General features: G+C 45.1%; 1 protein-coding gene across 9 annotated transcripts; it reads right to left on the reverse strand.

Moving 5' to 3' along the window:
• Positions 1–7: 7 nt before the first annotated feature.
• srpk1b (SRSF protein kinase 1b) lies at positions 8–17298 on the reverse strand. 9 transcript variants are annotated; one of them, XM_076014170.1, is made up of 17 exons: positions 16947–17298; positions 16677–16743; positions 15228–15282; positions 7638–7765; positions 7022–7130; positions 6714–6801; positions 6528–6615; positions 5616–5722; positions 5074–5239; positions 4511–4536; positions 4166–4415; positions 3251–3757; positions 2734–2828; positions 2523–2630; positions 2220–2289; positions 1823–1915; positions 8–1407 (listed from the first exon to the last, which is right to left on the reverse strand). In XM_076014170.1, the coding sequence occupies exons 2-17, from the start codon at positions 16687–16689 to the stop codon at positions 1223–1225; spliced, it is 2088 nt and encodes a 695-aa protein (XP_075870285.1). In that variant the 5' UTR covers positions 16690–16743; positions 16947–17298; the 3' UTR covers positions 8–1222. The 9 variants fall into 9 exon arrangements, with proteins under 9 accessions (XP_075870285.1, XP_075870294.1, XP_075870289.1 ...); XM_076014179.1 differs by having other exon boundaries at positions 3251–3524; positions 3573–3757; positions 16677–17298; XM_076014174.1 differs by having other exon boundaries at positions 3251–3533; positions 3573–3757; positions 16677–17298.
• Between the last annotated feature and the right edge of the window lie 150 nt (positions 17299–17448).

Raw genomic sequence — 17448 nt, forward strand, 5'->3', positions numbered from 1 at the left:
ATCTAGATAGAATTATTCATCTTTATTCGCTACTGAAAAAATAACCAAATTAGGAGGGAAGACATGGAGAGAAGACTCGTAGAAAAAAAACAAGCAAAATGATGATTAGGAAGGAATTCAACGCATTATTAATACAGCATTTTTTTCTTCTTCAGCGCATTACTCTTTTTTTTAAAAAACCTAAAAGTTTCAAGTGCAGTGCACTTTAAACAAAGCATTTACTCTTACAGAGCCAATAGTCGGCGGCAGAACATTCTTCTTCTGGGCCTCATCAGCTGACACCTTCACACAACACCAGTGATTCTGCCGAGACTGATGAGACTGGAGGCCAGACCTTTGGTGCACCTGACTGTAAATTCAGTTTGATTAGTCTGAACGTGTCCAAAGGTCCTGGTGGTAGTTTATTCACATTAAACTTCACTGTGGGTTTTTTTTGTTTGTTTATTTTTTTTGTAAGACAGCGATGAGGTTGACTGCAACACAAGCACTTGGAAACTCTCAGATCTTCCTGTAAAAGTGTAACTTAAATTGTTTTTTGTTTTGTTGGCTTTTCTTCCTGAAACATTTCTTCCTTATTTTAGAAAACTGGAAAAGATCTTTTTTTTTTTTTTAAGATAAAGCTAACAGTACCATTAAATCACCTCCATGCCTGTTAGCATCACAGTTAAAATTTCTCAGCACTTTGCACATTTTTGACTGCTCACGAGAAAACAGCAGCTGACGTGACGACCAGCAAACTCAGGACATATTTGGCTTTTGGGTTCACTTTGCAGTAAATGTAACTTTCAATGTCTGTTTTTGACCAGCATTTGAAGTATGAAGTCCTCTTCAACTCAGGAATTAGTACTTAATTCTAAAGCTAGAATACAGAATACTGCAGAAAAAAAATGTTGCAGTAAGATAAAGGGGACCCTAAACAACCAGTACAAAAAAAAAAGATGAGTGAGTCAGGTTTATAAATACGAGGAGAAGAGCAGGAGTTCCTTCGATCGCCAGTGTAATCCAGATCAGGACAAAGACTCATCGGCGGTCTGGGACTTTATTTTGTTCTCCAAGCGCGTGTGTGTGTGAATCCTTGGAGAGCCACAGAGTGAAACGCAGGCGTGATGCGGTCGCAGGGGTCTCAGACATGACGCGTTTTGCTCAAAGCATGACTTCCAGCCCCGGAGATCTTTAGAACCTGACGGACTGGCTGAAGACAAGGGTTGGTCGGGGGGGCCGTCTAGGATGTGAGCCAGGCGTGGGAGAGGCAGTGGGCGGCCGTGGCTCTCCGCTCGGGCACCAGGTCCAGCATGGGTAGCAGGAAGCTGCTGAAGCAGTGCGCCTCGTCTTTGGACCACTCGTACTTATCCACCAGGACGTCGAACAAACCCCACGGCTTCAGCTTGGTGATGTGACGCAGGTCACCTGGGACAGCAGACAGAATTCGCCACACGTTGAGTATGTGAAATTTTGTAATGTTATTTTTAATTTTAAAATGCTAAATTATAGCTTTACATAGAATAATTCAATCTGACATTTTATAGAGATGCCACGTAGTTTTCCTCCCTTAAATATTTGAGGTACTGAGTTCCAATTTTGACACCAACTAACCTGAAGACTGCAAAACTACAATGCTTTAGAAATATTCAATTCCAGAGCTCGGATGTATTTCAGCACTCAAGACAGAACAGATGGCTGCCCCACCCCTGGCAATCAGCGGCTCGCTCTAAATTAGTGACTTTCACAGAATAAATAATCATATTTTGAGAGGAGCCGTTAGCAGACAGCTGGTAGCGGGGTGGGCTGGGGTGGGCTGGGGTGGGGTTCTGTGGCTGTTTACCTTTCTTGGTGAAAAACTCCTTGGAGTATTTTCCTGCCAAGACCAACTTGCGAGGAACTTTACCCAGCAGCTCGATGATGAGAGCGATGTGGTCTGCAAGGAGGGAAGAAAGACACAAACTGGTGACGAGCACAGACAACACAGCTTTACATGAATGGCTGTAGGACTCGGCTCTACTCAAAGTGTAGCGATACACTTTAAAAGGTCCCATATCAGACAAAATCCACGGTTTTCTATTATTATTTTTTTAATTTTATCTTTGGCCTGGATACTGGTTCCATTTTCCGAAGATCACACTACGTTTTTCCTGCATTCTGTGGTGATTTGGGGATGACAGAACATCCAGGGTGGAAAAGACCTAAAAATGGGACCTTTAAGGAAGTCTGCACTCACGCACCTTCATCCCTGGAGTAGTCGTCTCCAGAGTGGGGTTCAAACAGATAATCTCCTGTGGCAAGCTCGAAGGCCTGAGGGGAAAATGAGCAAACAAAATTGCAACAAAAGGTGAGACACGGAAAACGATGGATGACGTTTGTTGCTCCTCTGGCATGTGCAAATGTCAAATTCCATTAAAACGTTCCATATTTTTATCTTCGTCATGGGGGTTGTTAATATTTTCCCTCCACCGCATCGTGTTACAGTTGCAGGCTGAAGACACTGTATCACCAAGGAGTCAATCTCAGCTCGGCTTTGTGTTTACCATGCAGGCTGTGCTCCAGATGTCGGCTGGTGTGCTGTAACCGGAACCTATAAGCACCTCGAGAGAGCGGTACTGTCGGGTCTGGATGTCGTCGGTGAAATGTTTGTGCTGCCAGAAGGAGGGAAGCAGAAATGCAGCAGTGCTAAATTTTAAACATGGCCACACGTTAAAGCACAGCCTCAATGAAGTCGCTGTGTATATTTGCACTTACCACCCAGCAGGCGTTGCCCAAGTCAGCAATCTTCACCAGCAGCTTGTCAGCGTTTGCAGGCTCCAGTGGGTTTACAAGCAGGTTTCCTGTCGCTCCTGATAAACACAGAGGGCAGAAAAATGAGAAATGAGATTTGAAGAAAGGTGGAAAACAGTGGAGGGGATTAAAAAAAAAAAAAAAGGGAAGACAGTCGGTGAAGACAGAAAATTGAAGACAGCAGGAGGCTGAGAACTGCTGCGGCTCGTCAGAGCAAGTCTGACTCATGACGTTAAAAGTGCATTTTAAATCAGGAAGTGGTTCATAATAAATTGCATGCACTTTAACATGGCTTTGATAATCTCATGGTGTTAATGCTGCGGTTGCACTGGGTGGGAAACACGTACATAGCAGATTTGTCATCCAACACTTGTACAGACGTCAGAAGGCTGCAGCAAAGCTCTGGAACTTTAACACCGTTTCATCTCACATGGTTATTGTGGTTTATGAAAAAAAGGTGTCAACTAGTTGCCCAGGTTACCTTTCTCTTTATCCTCCCTCTTGGAGTCGCCTCCGCAGAACATCTGTTCGTCCGTTGCCTCCCCCTCTCCCTTCCCCTCCTTGATCTCCACAGAAACAGAATCTGGGCTGACGGCGGTGGGAGGAGCCTGCAGGTGGCCATCCTGGGCCGAACCGTTACAGGTCTGGTGCTCTGTGTCGTTACTTAGCGCCTCCCTGGTCTCCGAGCTGCTGTCTGGTTGGTTTGCGTTCTGTTGGTCCTCCTGCTGCTGCTGCTGCTGCTGCTGCTGCTTCTGCTGCTGCTTCTGCTGCTGCTGCTTCTGCTCCTCCTCCTCCTCCTCCACCGCCGCTGCTGCCGTTGAATGCTCCGCCCCCTGCGCCTCTGCGTTGCTCTCGCTCTGTTGTGCGGACGTGGCGGTGAGACCGTTGCAGTTCACCTCCATCCTGGTGTTGCTGCTGCCCACGCTGGTGTCCCCTTTGTCCTCGTTGACCTCGGACAGCTGCTCGGGCTGCTCGTCTGGAGTCAAGTCTGTGGGTTTAGGACACGCTGTTCAAAGAACCAACTAAAACCTCATATCAAGTTGTGAGCAAACCATTAAATAAAATAAAAAAAACAGCTGGGATTGCATACTTCTCTAAATAACTTTTGCACATTTGTGAATTGTGTTGACACCTCATGCAAAGATGGAGTGTAATAATGACTAAAACTAGGGGCTGCACAATTCTGGAAAAATATTTTTTTTTACGTATAACTATACAATATTTATGACACCTATTGTCCATAACAAAAGAACAGAACAGAAAAATGTAATAGTGCTTCATGCAAAATTGCAATCGCAATTCTAGGAGTAACGGAAACGCAGTTACTATCTTACAAAGAGCGTTGTGCACTGTAGTGTGTGTGTGTGTGTGTGTGTGTGTGTGTGAGACGGTTCACCTCCGAGGCCGTGGCTGGCGATGTCCTGCAGCGTGGCAGACAGCGAGACGGTCGTCGATGAGGTTGTGTCTTCTGTGCTTTCTGTCGTGGTGGTGGTCACCTCCTCCTCCTCCTCGTCCTCGTCCTCCTCCCCGCCCTCTGGTAGGAGAGCCTCCCCCTCCATTTCCTGGATCCTCTTCTCCAGCAGCTCGGCCTGCTTCTTCTGCTTCTTCTTCATCTTCTTCTTTTTGTTCTTGGACATTTTAGCTGTCTAGAGGTACAAAGAGAGAAGAATCTTGAATCAACCGCTCATGAAGCTGCGCTTTGTCTTTCACGTGGCTGGATTGGACTGCATCTTGAACTTACCGATTTGGGTGCCGGTGCTGTGCTCACTGTGGGAGGAAGCAGAAGTCACAGGGTTACGTTGGCACGTTAGAAATGCGCCTCTTTATAATTGCTATTCCATTCAGGGCGTCTGAGTTGATTCACACCAAGCCAGGCTAATGAACCATGGCTCCGGCGGCAGCGCCGTCGCATGCAATGCGAGCTGGTAATTAATTTCTATAGCAATTCCAGCGGTGACTCATTCCACAACACGGCAAAGCAAAGCTTCGATTTCACTGGAGGCTTCTGCGTGTTCTCCAGCATGCCGAGGACACGCCACAGCAGTGGGAAGCCTGTCAACTCCCCACTGATCTCATTCTGTCCCTATCGGTGCAATTACAATGTAGAACAGAGATGTTTTTTGTAAGATATGCAGCATATGCTTAAGATCTAAAGCAGCAAACAGAGAGAGAGTGAGACTCTGGAGCTGCAAACATCTTGGCTCTCCGTCAGCAACATGCCGGTCAAACTACGCAAGGAGAAAAAAAAGAAAGATGCTGAGCCAAGTGCTGAGAGGAAAGAAAAAGAAAATCAAAGGTGGTGACCTGCAGAGCCGGAGGGAGGTGCAGCGCCAGCCTTCTGCCACTGCGTCGCCTCTGCAGCCATTTTCTTGATGTACGGCTCGTTGACCGTCAGCAGAATGTTCTCTGGTTTGATGTCCGTGTGGATGATCTTGCACTTGGTGTGGAGGTAGTCGAGACCCTGCAGGACCTGCACACAGGAGAGAGGGGCGGGGAAACACGCATCATCCCCCAGCTAAAGCTCTCGTAGTATCGTAGTATGCCTGCTTTCATACAATCTTTTGTTATACTCCCACTCCCTCTTCTAAAACAGCACATTTAGCCCTCTGTTTGCGGCCTTCAGTTAAACTCCGGCATTTTGCGCCCTTGCTTCTTGCACATTTGGAAGTGGGGAAACACAACGAGGCCTATGGTCGTCTCAGAAGGGACTGACATGTGTAGACGCCATATCCCTTTGTGACATCACAGAGGGCTATTTTCCCCAATTTGTGTTTCAGCACACACTTGAGAAGTAAAGGAAACAAAATAGAACGAATATGTCCTAACTCATATTCTAAATGTTTTACCTGCCGTATGATGCTTTTCACGCAGGGCTGTGGCAGGCCTTGGTAGTTGGACTTGATGATCCACTTCAGCAGGTGATACCCCAGCACCTCGAACACCATACACACGTCTGAGGAAACGAGGGGTCAAGGACTCAAAGGAACACAGGTGGCTTGTGACCTCTATAGGAAGAAGACCCGAGCCGGTAAACGTGCAAGTTTTCCGTCAACTCTGAACTCAAGTTCCTGAATGGATGCCAAGTGGACCGATATCCATTATATCTGACAGACAGCGGACTCAAACGTGTAAAATAGGATATTTCAGCTATGCCTGCCTCCAGGCACATCCTTCCTCCTGCAGGATGTTACATAACTCACTAAGCTATATGGTCTGTGGTTTGTATTATCAGCGTGTCCAATTCATCACACTGGGACTGCAGCAGCGACCACTCAATGGGTGTAAAGTAATCTGGTACTGGCCTTTTGAAAAAAAATGCTCCAATTCTAACCAATTCACCCTTTTCCAATTAGCAGGATGTCCTACTGGGACAGCACACACTTCATGCACGCCCTCTGTCACAGTGCTGCACTGTGACAGGATTGCAGAGAGGCAGAGGAACAGGAACTGTCCCAATGAGAAAATTAATCTGACCCAGGGCGTGCTGGCAGAGACAACGCTAACTGCACACTGCAATAGCTCATATTGCTGCAGGAAACATCTTTATATGAACAAGGTATTACAGTGAAACCATAGACTTGTAAACACAAGTTATACAAACAAAGAAAAGTAAAAATTAAATAAAAATACTAAATACAAGGCTGGCTGTGACAATTCTGACTGTGTTGGATGTTAATTTCTAAGGTGTGCTGAGTGTAAGTGTACAGGCTGAACATGGTTTAAATTGAACAGGAAATGTTTTTCCCAATAGAGGATACGAGTCCCATTCATGCCGGAAATTTTGAAGTCGTCCAGCAGCTGCACCACCTTCTCTCTGCTGGGGTCATTGGGATCACTGTTCCTCACCTACAACACAGACAGACACAGCAGGCAATCTCGCTGATGTAAAAAGGTGTAACGCAGACTCATTAGCTACAATATGACTTTGAGTCAAAACAACTTACAGATTTGAGCAGCTTGATCTCATCCAGGGCCGTCTCTGTGTAATGTTCTGCACTTTTCACAACCTTCATGGCCACAAAGCGCTTCTCCCTGAACAACAGCAACCACAAAAAGCAGTTACAAAACCAATCGGAATCACATGAGTGTGGTGCACAAACACAGCTGTGTGATCACACACACACAAAAACACACTGGCTTTTTGTTAAGAGCTGCGCCTTTGATTAGATCTTCTCATGAAATTGTGCAAATGGATGCAGAAATAGGCGCTAAAAAAAATAAATAAACAAACAAACAAACAAACAAAACTTACTGTATGTCCCAGGCCAGCCACACAGTGGAGAAGTGTCCCCAGCCCAGCTTACGGATCACATGATACCTCCCATTGAACAGGTCTCCAATCTTCACATGGTGATATCCACCTGCCCCGAGAAAAACAGAGTCTTGGTTACGACAACAAATTTCGCACAATTTGAAGACCTGCTGTGAATGATCTCAAGATAAACGCACAATAATTCTTAGACGAGCAACAAGTATGAAATTCTTTGGAATATTTTACACTGTCGCTGAAAATAAAATGAATTCAGAAAATAACCCAAACAAGCTCTTAGAAAATTTGGAAAGTGTACATTTGACAGTGTCAAACGGAAGTGCAGTGTAATACACAGTTTTCAATTGTGTTTGTATTTCCACATTGGTACCAGTTTCAACAATAATTTGGATGCAGCTCAACAGGTGGCGCAAGGTCCAAAACAGGAGGGACACAGGCTCAACTACTGCATGTTGGAAGGATTTCAGGGAATCGCACGCAGGCGCACACACGGACGGCAAACATATTGGTTTCATTAAACGGGAGGCCGTCTATACTGTCACTGACACGCCCAGAGGTCTGATCTCTGAGAGGGCGGCGGACCGGAGAGATGCTACACCTTTGCAGTAGTCGTTGGGATCTTCCTGCTCGTCGTCATCGGAGCCCAGGATCTCTTCATCCTGCTCAGGGAGTGGCGAGTCTGCCTGGCTCGGCTGAGAGCCACCACCTCGACTGTGTGGCTCCGGCCTGTTGGGGGAGGGGGGCAAACACAAACAGGAGAGAAAGGTGAGGAAAATTACATGTCTGTCTGTCTGTCTGTCTGTCCAGGACAGACAGAATAGCCTACAGCCAGTGTTTGTGCGGGTTGAACCTGATCACTGAGCTGATAGGTGATAAAACCAGAGATTTTTACTCATAAACGACCAGAAAACCTTCAACAAAACACTGCACACCTTCCAGTGAGAGGCACATTCAATGACTTGAAGCTGCCTGAGTGTCTGCCATTTGGTTATTGCCCACAAAACATAGACTACAAGATAACGAATGCCCCATACAAGCAACACACTCACAGTTTATAGCTGAGGATCAAGTGGAACAAGAGCAGATGTGCGTGATTTACCGTCTCCCAGCTCCAACTCGGAGCCGCAGCCTCACCACTAGACAGTATTAAGCTTCTTCAACCAATGCCTAACGTCATTAAAGATTCATTTTATTGTCCAATAGATGACGGCGATTACATGATGCCTAAACGAGCATGCTGTGTTGTGTGAAGCAAACACGGTGGGATGAATTATTAAAACCAAAAATTGGCTGCTCGCTACAGGACAGATTCAGGGGGAGCGGGGGGGGTCGGAGCACCAGGTCTACAGCAAAACAACTACAACGGGGTGCACTAGAGGACAGTGTCCATATGACTAAGGACACCATGCATGGTACTGTGCAGACCCTTGTCGAAAACCACTGGTTATTTGAGTTCCTGTTGCTTTTCTATCGTCCTCGACCCAGTTAGTCCATTCTGACCTCTGACCCCTGACATCAACAAGGCACACAACAGTCATTAGGATATTTTCTCTTCTTGGGGACCACTCTTTGGAAACCCTGGACATGGTTGTGTGCCAAAGCCCCAGTGGATCAGCGGTTTATGAAAGACCCAGAGCAGCACCCAGACTTGCTGCCTCACGATTGGCTGGGTCACTATTTGCATCAACAAGCGATTGAACACTAAATTGAACACTGTACCTAATAAAGTGGCCGGTTAGTGTATATTACTGGTTAGTGATACAGTGAGAACAACCTTGATAATGCCTTGCATAGATCTCAGAGCCTTTCACAGAATGTGCCATCAAACCTCCACAGATCTCGTATAAACTCGAACCAACTTGGAACAATTTGAAGGTGATTAAAAGTTGTAAACATTAGATTTATAGACTTCGCTTCTTCAATTGGAATTTCACAGTGGCAGCCAAAATACGCGTGTGATTGGCCCGGGCGAGGGTGTTGTGATCTGCTTGCAAGCCGTGTCCTGGAGTCAGTGGGATCAGCGTGCTTGACTAATCAGTTCATCATCTTAAGAGGCGAGCTGGAGGAGAAGGTGCTTACGGAGCTGTGTCACCCTCAAGGAGTTGTATCACTCGACGTTATTTTTATTTTTTTTCCACAGTTCCACACTGCCGAAGGACGACATTAAAGTAAGAAGACATGAATCAAAACATTGTTTTTTTTTCTCCTTCACTCTTTTATGGAACCGCTAATGCAGGCATTAAGCATCATTGGAGACTAGAAATACGTGAAAGCCAGTGAGCTGGATGAACTGCAGACACATCTCTTCAGTCTAATTCTACCCTACAGATGCATAAGTAAAAATCTGGCTCATCTTTCTGATAATCATTTACTCTGTGACCATTATGCTTCCTCTTCAGCCATCTGCTGTGAGATTTTCCCTCACTTCTTCAAGAGAAATGTCGAGCCTCTACTTCGGCAACAGCACCGTCAGCCCACACACGCTGTGCGACTAACGCAGTGCAACTCCTTCTTCATTTTGTATTCAGACTCAGGCGCAAGCAGTATTAGAGGAGGGAATTAAAGTGGGAGTTTGGTGCTGTTGACAAGCTGAAATTCATAGGGGTAGCTCTGCATATTCCAGCATTGCCCCCAAAAATAACCACATTTCAATTTCAATGCACTGCGGCCACTGTTGTATGGAAGGCATCGCTGGCCTCGTTTTCATGCCCCTGTTTTAAGGTGCATACTGGAGTTCTGCATCAGGAGAGGTTGACGAGAGCGCAAAAAGAAGACGCAAAATGTTTTGATGCTTGAGGCATTTTTTTTTTTTTTTTATCGGGATGGACACTAAATGCAACATTTTGGGCAAGGAGACTCATTTGCCAATTGAGTCATCACATAACGACCACGGAACTCGCGATGGCTGTTGCCGCTGATGGTGTCTTAACAATTAACCCATAATGCATAGCAACATGAACATAAAAAAAATATATATATATATACTGTTTTGACCGATAATGACCAACACACTCTTTTGTCCAATCCATACATATTAAAACCCCTAAGATCCACTGGCCAAGTCATAAACTGCCACATATCTGGTTTGTACAGTAACAACTCCATTCTATTACAGCCATGTTATTGTAGGTCTAATATACTGCCAACTAGCATTAAGATTACTGCAGTTCATCTCTTTCAACCACCGGATGGAAATGCACTTGGTTTTTTGGAGGGTGAATTTTCAAGTTGTTGGGTTTTTTTTTTTTCGGTTTTACATTGATGGATGAAACAAGCTCATTGGCGAGCTACTGCAGCTAGCGCAACCTGAAGCTACCCCATCTGGTCTTGGACAATTAGACTTTTCTTCAGTTGGGAGAAGGTATGGGCCGGGCTGAACGAAACACACAGCGACACACACCACTGCCCTTCAAATACCCATGAAACCCTTCGTCGGGAAGAGGACAAGGACTTAGTGTTCGCAGTTATTCATATATACTCGAGCACAAATGGCCAAGTGAAGATCCTTTTCGAAAAAGCTTTGATCCCAGGAGGAGGAGGATGAAGTCTAAATATAGCGGCCAAATGAAGACCATTCTCAGACAGAGGGCAGGGAAAGAGAAACGGGACGTGGCTCCAGAGTCTATAGGGGGGTATTTACCATTTCGCGGCCAATTGACCATCAATAATGAATGAAACACACGTTTTAAAACGCTCTATTAGCACTTAAGGGGTGTGATAACGACGGTGGAGCACAGAAGCTTAAACCATCTCTATCTTTTCCAGACACTACTTTGATCACACAACTAAATAATTTTTGGGGAGATTGTGAACACCAGGGAGTTTTGATGAAGGATCCTGTGGAAGGGTTTAATCATCTTCCAGAGAGTTAAAACGTTTTCGTTGGTTAACACTTGAATGTTTAACCTCAACACTTTTTGCACCGTGACTTATTTTAAAGGTGAAGTTTGTCCGCCTCCGTATCCTTTGCTTACAGTCCTAATCTGAGAGACGACTGCAGAGCTGGAAAACCATCCTAAAAATAAATGCACCTTATACAAAAAATTAAATAAAGCAACCGTAATGCATGGAAGAGAGCAGACGATTGCGTCTGATCCTCACTGCCGTCTGGACAGTCAGACACAGAAACTTCTGCAACAACCCAAACACCTCGAGCTGTCTCAATGCAAATCTCTGAGTGCGCACGCTCGTCACATCTGCCCACTCTCTCACACACATACACAGACACACACACACATGCGCGCACGCACACGCACACGCACATGCACTTCTAGCTCATACCTGCAAGATGCTCGGATGCCCATGAGAGGCGACGCAGGGGAAATCGACAGTAGAGACCCGAGTGTTTAGGGAAAGAAGGAAAAAAAACGCCTCACTCCATCCGCAAGGAGAAAAACATCAGCAGGCAGAGGTTTAAATGGAGGGAAAGACGGTGAGTGGAAAGTAGAAAGGAGGGTGGTGGTGATTAATGAAAAGTGAGATCAGAGGGAGGAGGAATCCTAGAGGGATGGAGAGAGTGAAGGGGAGGAGAAGGAGGAGGAGGAGGAGGAGTAGAGTCTCTGCGGCAGCTCTGGAAGCACAACTGCTTCTCTCGCCGACTCTCCGGCTCACTTTTTCTCTCGCTCTCTCTCTCTCTCTCGCTATCTCTCTCTCTCGCTATCTCACACTCTCCGTCTGACCGACAACTCTCCTTGGCTGCCGTCAGCCCGTGACCCCACCCCCTCCAGTGGCAGCGGGCGAATGATTGGCCGGTGCGGCATAGCACTGCATTGCAGGTGAGGGCCGCCCTCCCTCTCTCCCTCCCTCCCTCCCTCCTTCCCTCCCTCCGTCCCTCTCTCTGCACCTCCACCTCCGCGTCGAACCAAAACAACGCTCTTCTCTCCTCCCTGGCCATCGGCAGCCTCTGCTGCTCGCACCACGCTCGTTCTGATCACTGTGCACGTATGACATTCAGCCCTCTGCAGGGTTGAGTCATGACGCCACAAAGTGTTGGGCTGCAATTGTGGCCTGTGCCTGCATCTTCGCTGCGGGTGGATTAGACAGGAGATATGACGGCGCAATTAAAAACCACTTTGACTACAGACGTCCAGATCAATAAAGCCGACGTTTGCCTTTCAGTCTGCGTGTTATATAGCATCAAAACCTAAAAAAAAAAAGATATGTGTCTGATTACATAAGGCAGTAAATTCCAAAACCAACTAGTGATGATCTTGACCAATTATGTAACTGGATTCATAACTGATTCAAAGCACACACAAAAAAAGGATTAAAAAGCTGATGGTCATTTTTCTACTTAAACAAGAGTTGCCCATTTCACAATATTTGTAAGCATCACATTCGGCCACTGTGATCACTTCTACACATTTCTACAGGCACTTTGTTGATGCTGCAGCTCTCTGCTACACATGAGGGATATAATTCAGCAACATGTCATGAGATGATGAATGGGATATAAATAGACCGAAAGGAGAAAATGATTTATACGCGCGAGAAGCATGTTTCCACCGCTGATTTATTAGTGAAAAATCTATCTAACGACGGTATGACGCTTTCAATTTCCCTCAGTGGGTCACAGCTGTTTTCCAAGAAAATCAATTAAAATGGTGAATGGTAAATGGCCTGCGCTTTCCAGCACCTTCACGGTACCCCAAAGTGCTTTACGGTGGCTTCTCATTCACCCATTCCCTCACACACTCATACACCAATCTAGGGTTCAGTGTCTTGCCCAAGGACACTTCAACATATGGACAGTTGGAGCCGGGATTTAAACTGCACACCTTTCTATCATGAATTCACGGTCTGCTCTACCAACTGAGCCACAGCTGTCCCAATTAGTAATTATTTTTTTCTTTTGTTTCCAAAGGAACACAAACATACTTTCAATATAAATAACTTCCCTTCAAGTTGTCATCAAAAAACATCTTTCAGGAAGAGCATAGTTTTTGCACGTTGGAAAATGTACCCCCAAAAACGACTATGAGGTAAAGTTCATTGAACGCATTTGTTTTCCCAAGCCCTAACCCTGTGATATCACCTTGCCAACTCAACACAAGCAGTTCAGACGGCCCTGACACACCAACGGGTCAAACTTTTAAACGTCTTCGATCCACTTTGTGTTTCCGTCGACGCCGTCTTGCGCACAAACGGAGCCAAGCGCTGTGCCGCAGCCCAGGCCGCGCTCCCCCAAGGGAGAAGCCAATGCCAACGAGAGCAGAATTCAAACATGGGAGGCCCAACCTCTTGGCGTCTCCATCACTCCTGTGAACACATCTGACTTGACAGTGTGTCAGGGTCTCCTGGTTTCTCCTGGCTGTATTGTTTCCACCCATCCAGGCCCATCACATCTCTGCAACTAAACAAACAAGGGCACAGACGAGGACGGGCAGCTCTTGGGGGATGTGGGGTTTAAAAAGTTTGTGCCCTCCGCTGCTGCCAACAGATAACAATCAAAATCAAAATGCCCGAGCGGGACGGATGGAGCAGCGCTGAGCCACTGTATTGCTGGCTGCAGCAGTACACCTAATGTGCAAACAAGTTTGTGGAAAAGCAGCCGCAGAACTTGCACAAACGAAAACACCACAATTTTCACTTTCCTTCCCACATGTTGTTGAGTAAACATTGAGCTTTTTAAAAACAAAAACAAAAAAAACAACATTATTTATTCATATTTTAGTTGGACTGGAACTATTTAATTGTGGAAAAGGACTTCTGAGAAGGAGTGTGTGGATAAAAACAGAAGACACACAGCAACTTTGTTCGCACAAAATTCCCCGTGAACCAAGTGGCTATGCTAGAAACAAACATCCATTCACAAAATCTTGTAAACATCGTAATGACCTGAAACAAGCTGCCTCCACCCACCCAAACAACCACCTCACTCAAAGATATGCATGATCATACAGAGGGGCTGGGGAATGAACTCAAGAGATGTAGTGGGCTGAAGATGATGGGAGATTTGACAGTTTATGTAATACTGGAACTGTGGCAGCATGGGAAAAAAAGATAAAAAAGCTAAGAGGACAACAGAGAGCAACTTTGATGGGGGGGGGGAATTGGCAACGCTAATCAAGTCTCTTGCATCTCGTGAGCGCACGTCGACGAACGCACACCTGAGGTGCCGAAAGATGGAGGAAAAACAAATCAATTAAGTGTGATACTGTAATTAAGAAACATGCTGCAAAATCCACAGAAGATCACACAGCCGCCCGCCCACACCGACCAACGCAAAGCAAGTAGCACCTTTCAGATCAGTCGGTATCTGCAGCAAGTCCATAAAGGCAGACAGTCACAGACAAACTAATATATACTTTTTTTTTCTCTCGCCATCTTTTTTCATGTTGGTTTTTATGGTGAAGGAGTAAAAATAAATCATACAGGTTTTAATAAATTCAACAAATCGGCAAAAAAAGCTTATAATTAAATACATTGTATCATGTACTAACAACAGGATTTCATTGTGGTAAGGTGTTGACACAGGAAGCGCAACTAGCAAGATCACTGGAAAAAGAGCAGCTCTGCGAACAAGCAGTGCATTGTGTTGTGACCTTGAAGATTTGCTCTTTTTTTGGTGAATGACTGACTTTCTACAGCAGCAGCGTAATGATGAAGCTGTAGAGCTGCTACTCAGAATAAGCCCTCGCTGCATTGCAATCTAAATTATCTCTCTGGAAAGACAAAACGAGGAGACCAACAATTATTTTTGTTGTCGACTAATCTATCGATTATTTTTTCAATTAGTCAAATTGTCACGAATATCTTCTTTATTTTCACCACCTATTTTGGACTTCTGTTCAACCAAACTTACTTAAATCTTCACACCTGTGTTTTATTGTTGTACGCTGACGGCATATGTATTTAAACAAACATATCAGATTAATTACACACAAGGCTGTGACATAGTTGTTATATTTGATATAATGTCAAACACGCTCTGGTACACTTTAAAAACAAAAAAAACAAACAAAAAAAAAAACCGACTGACAGCATTTTGTAAAATGCATTTTCAAAAAGAAAAATTAGGAGAATTGCTTCAAAACTTTCAACAAGCAAATGTGAACCTAGTGTCCAGAACTTAAGAGTCTTTGAGTTAACAAGCAACACACAGTAGAGGTAACTCTTTTGATGTAACTTGTGGAAGGCAAGTGCAAAGCATACACCAAACTAGAAGATTTGTTGTGAATACACTTACTTTTTCCCTTGTTTCCTCGGCTTAGTCCTCTTTTTCCTTGCCTGCATCGCGAGAACTAAAGAGGTAGAGAGGAAAACAGCTCAGCTCTATGAAAAGTGACAACAGACACTGAGTGATGGACACAGTAACTATTTAAATTTGTGGGAATCTTTCTTAAGTACAAGCAAAGAGCCAACTGGCATTGCCCTTGTACACCCAGTGAGTAAACATAGGCTAAGTGATTTTTTTTTTTTTCCTAAAGAAAAGAACAAAAGCCTGGTTGGTCGTTAATCATTTAAGAGTCAAAGAAGGGTGACCAATCCTGATTATACAATATGTACAAAGAATTTTATCAATGCAATTGGGGAAACGCCAGTCAAACTAAAATTGTGACATTAAATCCAAGGCGGTTGACAAGAGTCGAAGCACCTGTGAAAACAAATACAATCCAAACAAGATAAGCTAACCAGACAAACAAGATGTTGGCATTCTTGTTACAGGCACATCATCCTGGTTTCTAGTCAAATGGGATTTTTGTTAAAAGTGTTGTTATAATATGATTCCTTACAGAGTTATGTACTCCAATTAATACCATTAAACACTACAGATGCTTAACTCTAACTTGACTGAAAGGACAACCAAACCGGCATGGAGGAAACGAAAGCAAAACGCAATTGGACGTGTGAGTCCGTGTGTACACGAATTCAAGACTTTTATTATCGTAACTCATATTTGGGCGATTATTAGCTGCAGGTCTACCATGACGATCCATCACTAGCAGTCACCAACTAAAAAAGGCGGATAGAAAACGGCTCACGGTGACACGTTTTACTTATCGTGTATGTTTTTTTTCCCGAGAGGTTAGTGGCCGGTGGGGGCGAACAACTGCAGAGTCCAAAGTGAAGCTGCAGGTGTGGACCTGCCATAGCAGCAGGTAGGACTAGATTCCCGCGGACCCACGAAATCAAGATTCCTGAAATGAGCTCACAAGTCACCCGGCCTGCCCGGTGCGCAGCCCGGTTTAGGCAAGGTGGCACTTTAAGTTAGCCGCTAACAGTAACGGCGGCGCCCTGAGCAACGAAAAAATAAACACCCCAAAATCTAAACTGGGCAGAAAATTGAGCGGGGCATACTGTTTGGTTTTGTTTTAAAGAAGCTGTAGCTCGTTTTTGCTGCGTACTACCAAACCAGGGGGAAAGTTTTGGACGCAGAGTCTGGCTGATGCTAGTTTTGATGGCTACGGTTAGCATACCGGCGGTACTCGCACGCACATACACACAGAGAACCGAGCGAGCGAGCGAGCGCATGGTCTGACGTTCACTTCATCCACTCTTCCTCACCTCGTTGCACGTATTGAGGCCACTAAAACGAGTCACGTAACACCGCAGTGAATAAAGGAAAAATTAAGCTTGAGTCGGCCCACGTGTGCGTTGTATTAAAAACGCATTTTGGGAGAAGTTGCTACCTTACCTTTTCGCTCCATGCTGAATAACCGGGAGAGATGCGGTGCGTTCAAGACCCGTCGAAAATGTTCACACTTTCCAGACAGCCCAAGCAAGTTGGAGGTGTAGACAGGGGCGGAGTACAAAAGAAACCATCGTTGTTATGCGTGTCGTTGCTTTCGAATGGTACACAAAGTGCAACTGCGTTTTATTATATCGGTGTGCAGATCTGAAACGCATTTGTCTTTGATTATCCCAATCCCCACCGCTGTTTTCTGCACATGATGTACCCCTTTACCTTATGTACAGATGCAGGGCCAGATTTCCCCCCGCCCTGAAAACATGCAAGCTACTGTGACTGTATTATGGAAAATCTGAAGATAAACACCACTTTTTTGTTTTATGGGAAATGCAAGAGCAAAATGTATCCGTGTCCACACGGGATATACATTTTACTACCAGATCTGCATTTAATTTCGAAGCCAAAAACCTTTGAGCTTATTTGAGACCGCCAAATGATTTTCTAGTAATTGCAAGCAACAAACGGCCCAGGTCAATGTGGAATAAGATATATTTATCTGCAGTATGACGTGCAGAACGCCACACAACAGGGCTTTAGTAGCAACAGAGCTTCCTAAACTGGTAGGACACAATGTAGATTTCACAGTGTGCCGGAGCCCCCTTTCTTAGCTGCGTTTTATTGCAGTCGGAGCTTTGATCTCTGTTAATTTCCCAAGGGGGCTTTAATAATAAACACCCAAACCAAGTTAGTGGATGCAGTCCACTTATCATCGTCGGGG

This window comes from Nelusetta ayraudi, unplaced genomic scaffold, assembly GCF_046127955.1.
Source record: "Nelusetta ayraudi isolate G7.1 ecotype Tasmania unplaced genomic scaffold, CSIRO-AGI_Nayr_v1 ptg000168l, whole genome shotgun sequence".
In the NCBI taxonomy this organism is placed as follows: Eukaryota; Metazoa; Chordata; class Actinopteri; order Tetraodontiformes; family Monacanthidae; genus Nelusetta; species Nelusetta ayraudi.

What these genes read in the sequence shown, in the direction of transcription:
- srpk1b (XM_076014170.1), bottom strand. An exon ending in TGGGCAACGCCTGCTGGGTG is followed by an intron (nt 2,631 to 2,733) that starts GTAAGTGCAAAT and finishes TCCTTCTGGCAG; the next exon opens with CACAAACATTTCACCGACGA. An exon ending in TCTGGAGCACAGCCTGCATG is followed by an intron (nt 2,290 to 2,522) that starts GTAAACACAAAG and finishes TTTTCCCCTCAG; the next exon opens with GCCTTCGAGCTTGCCACAGG.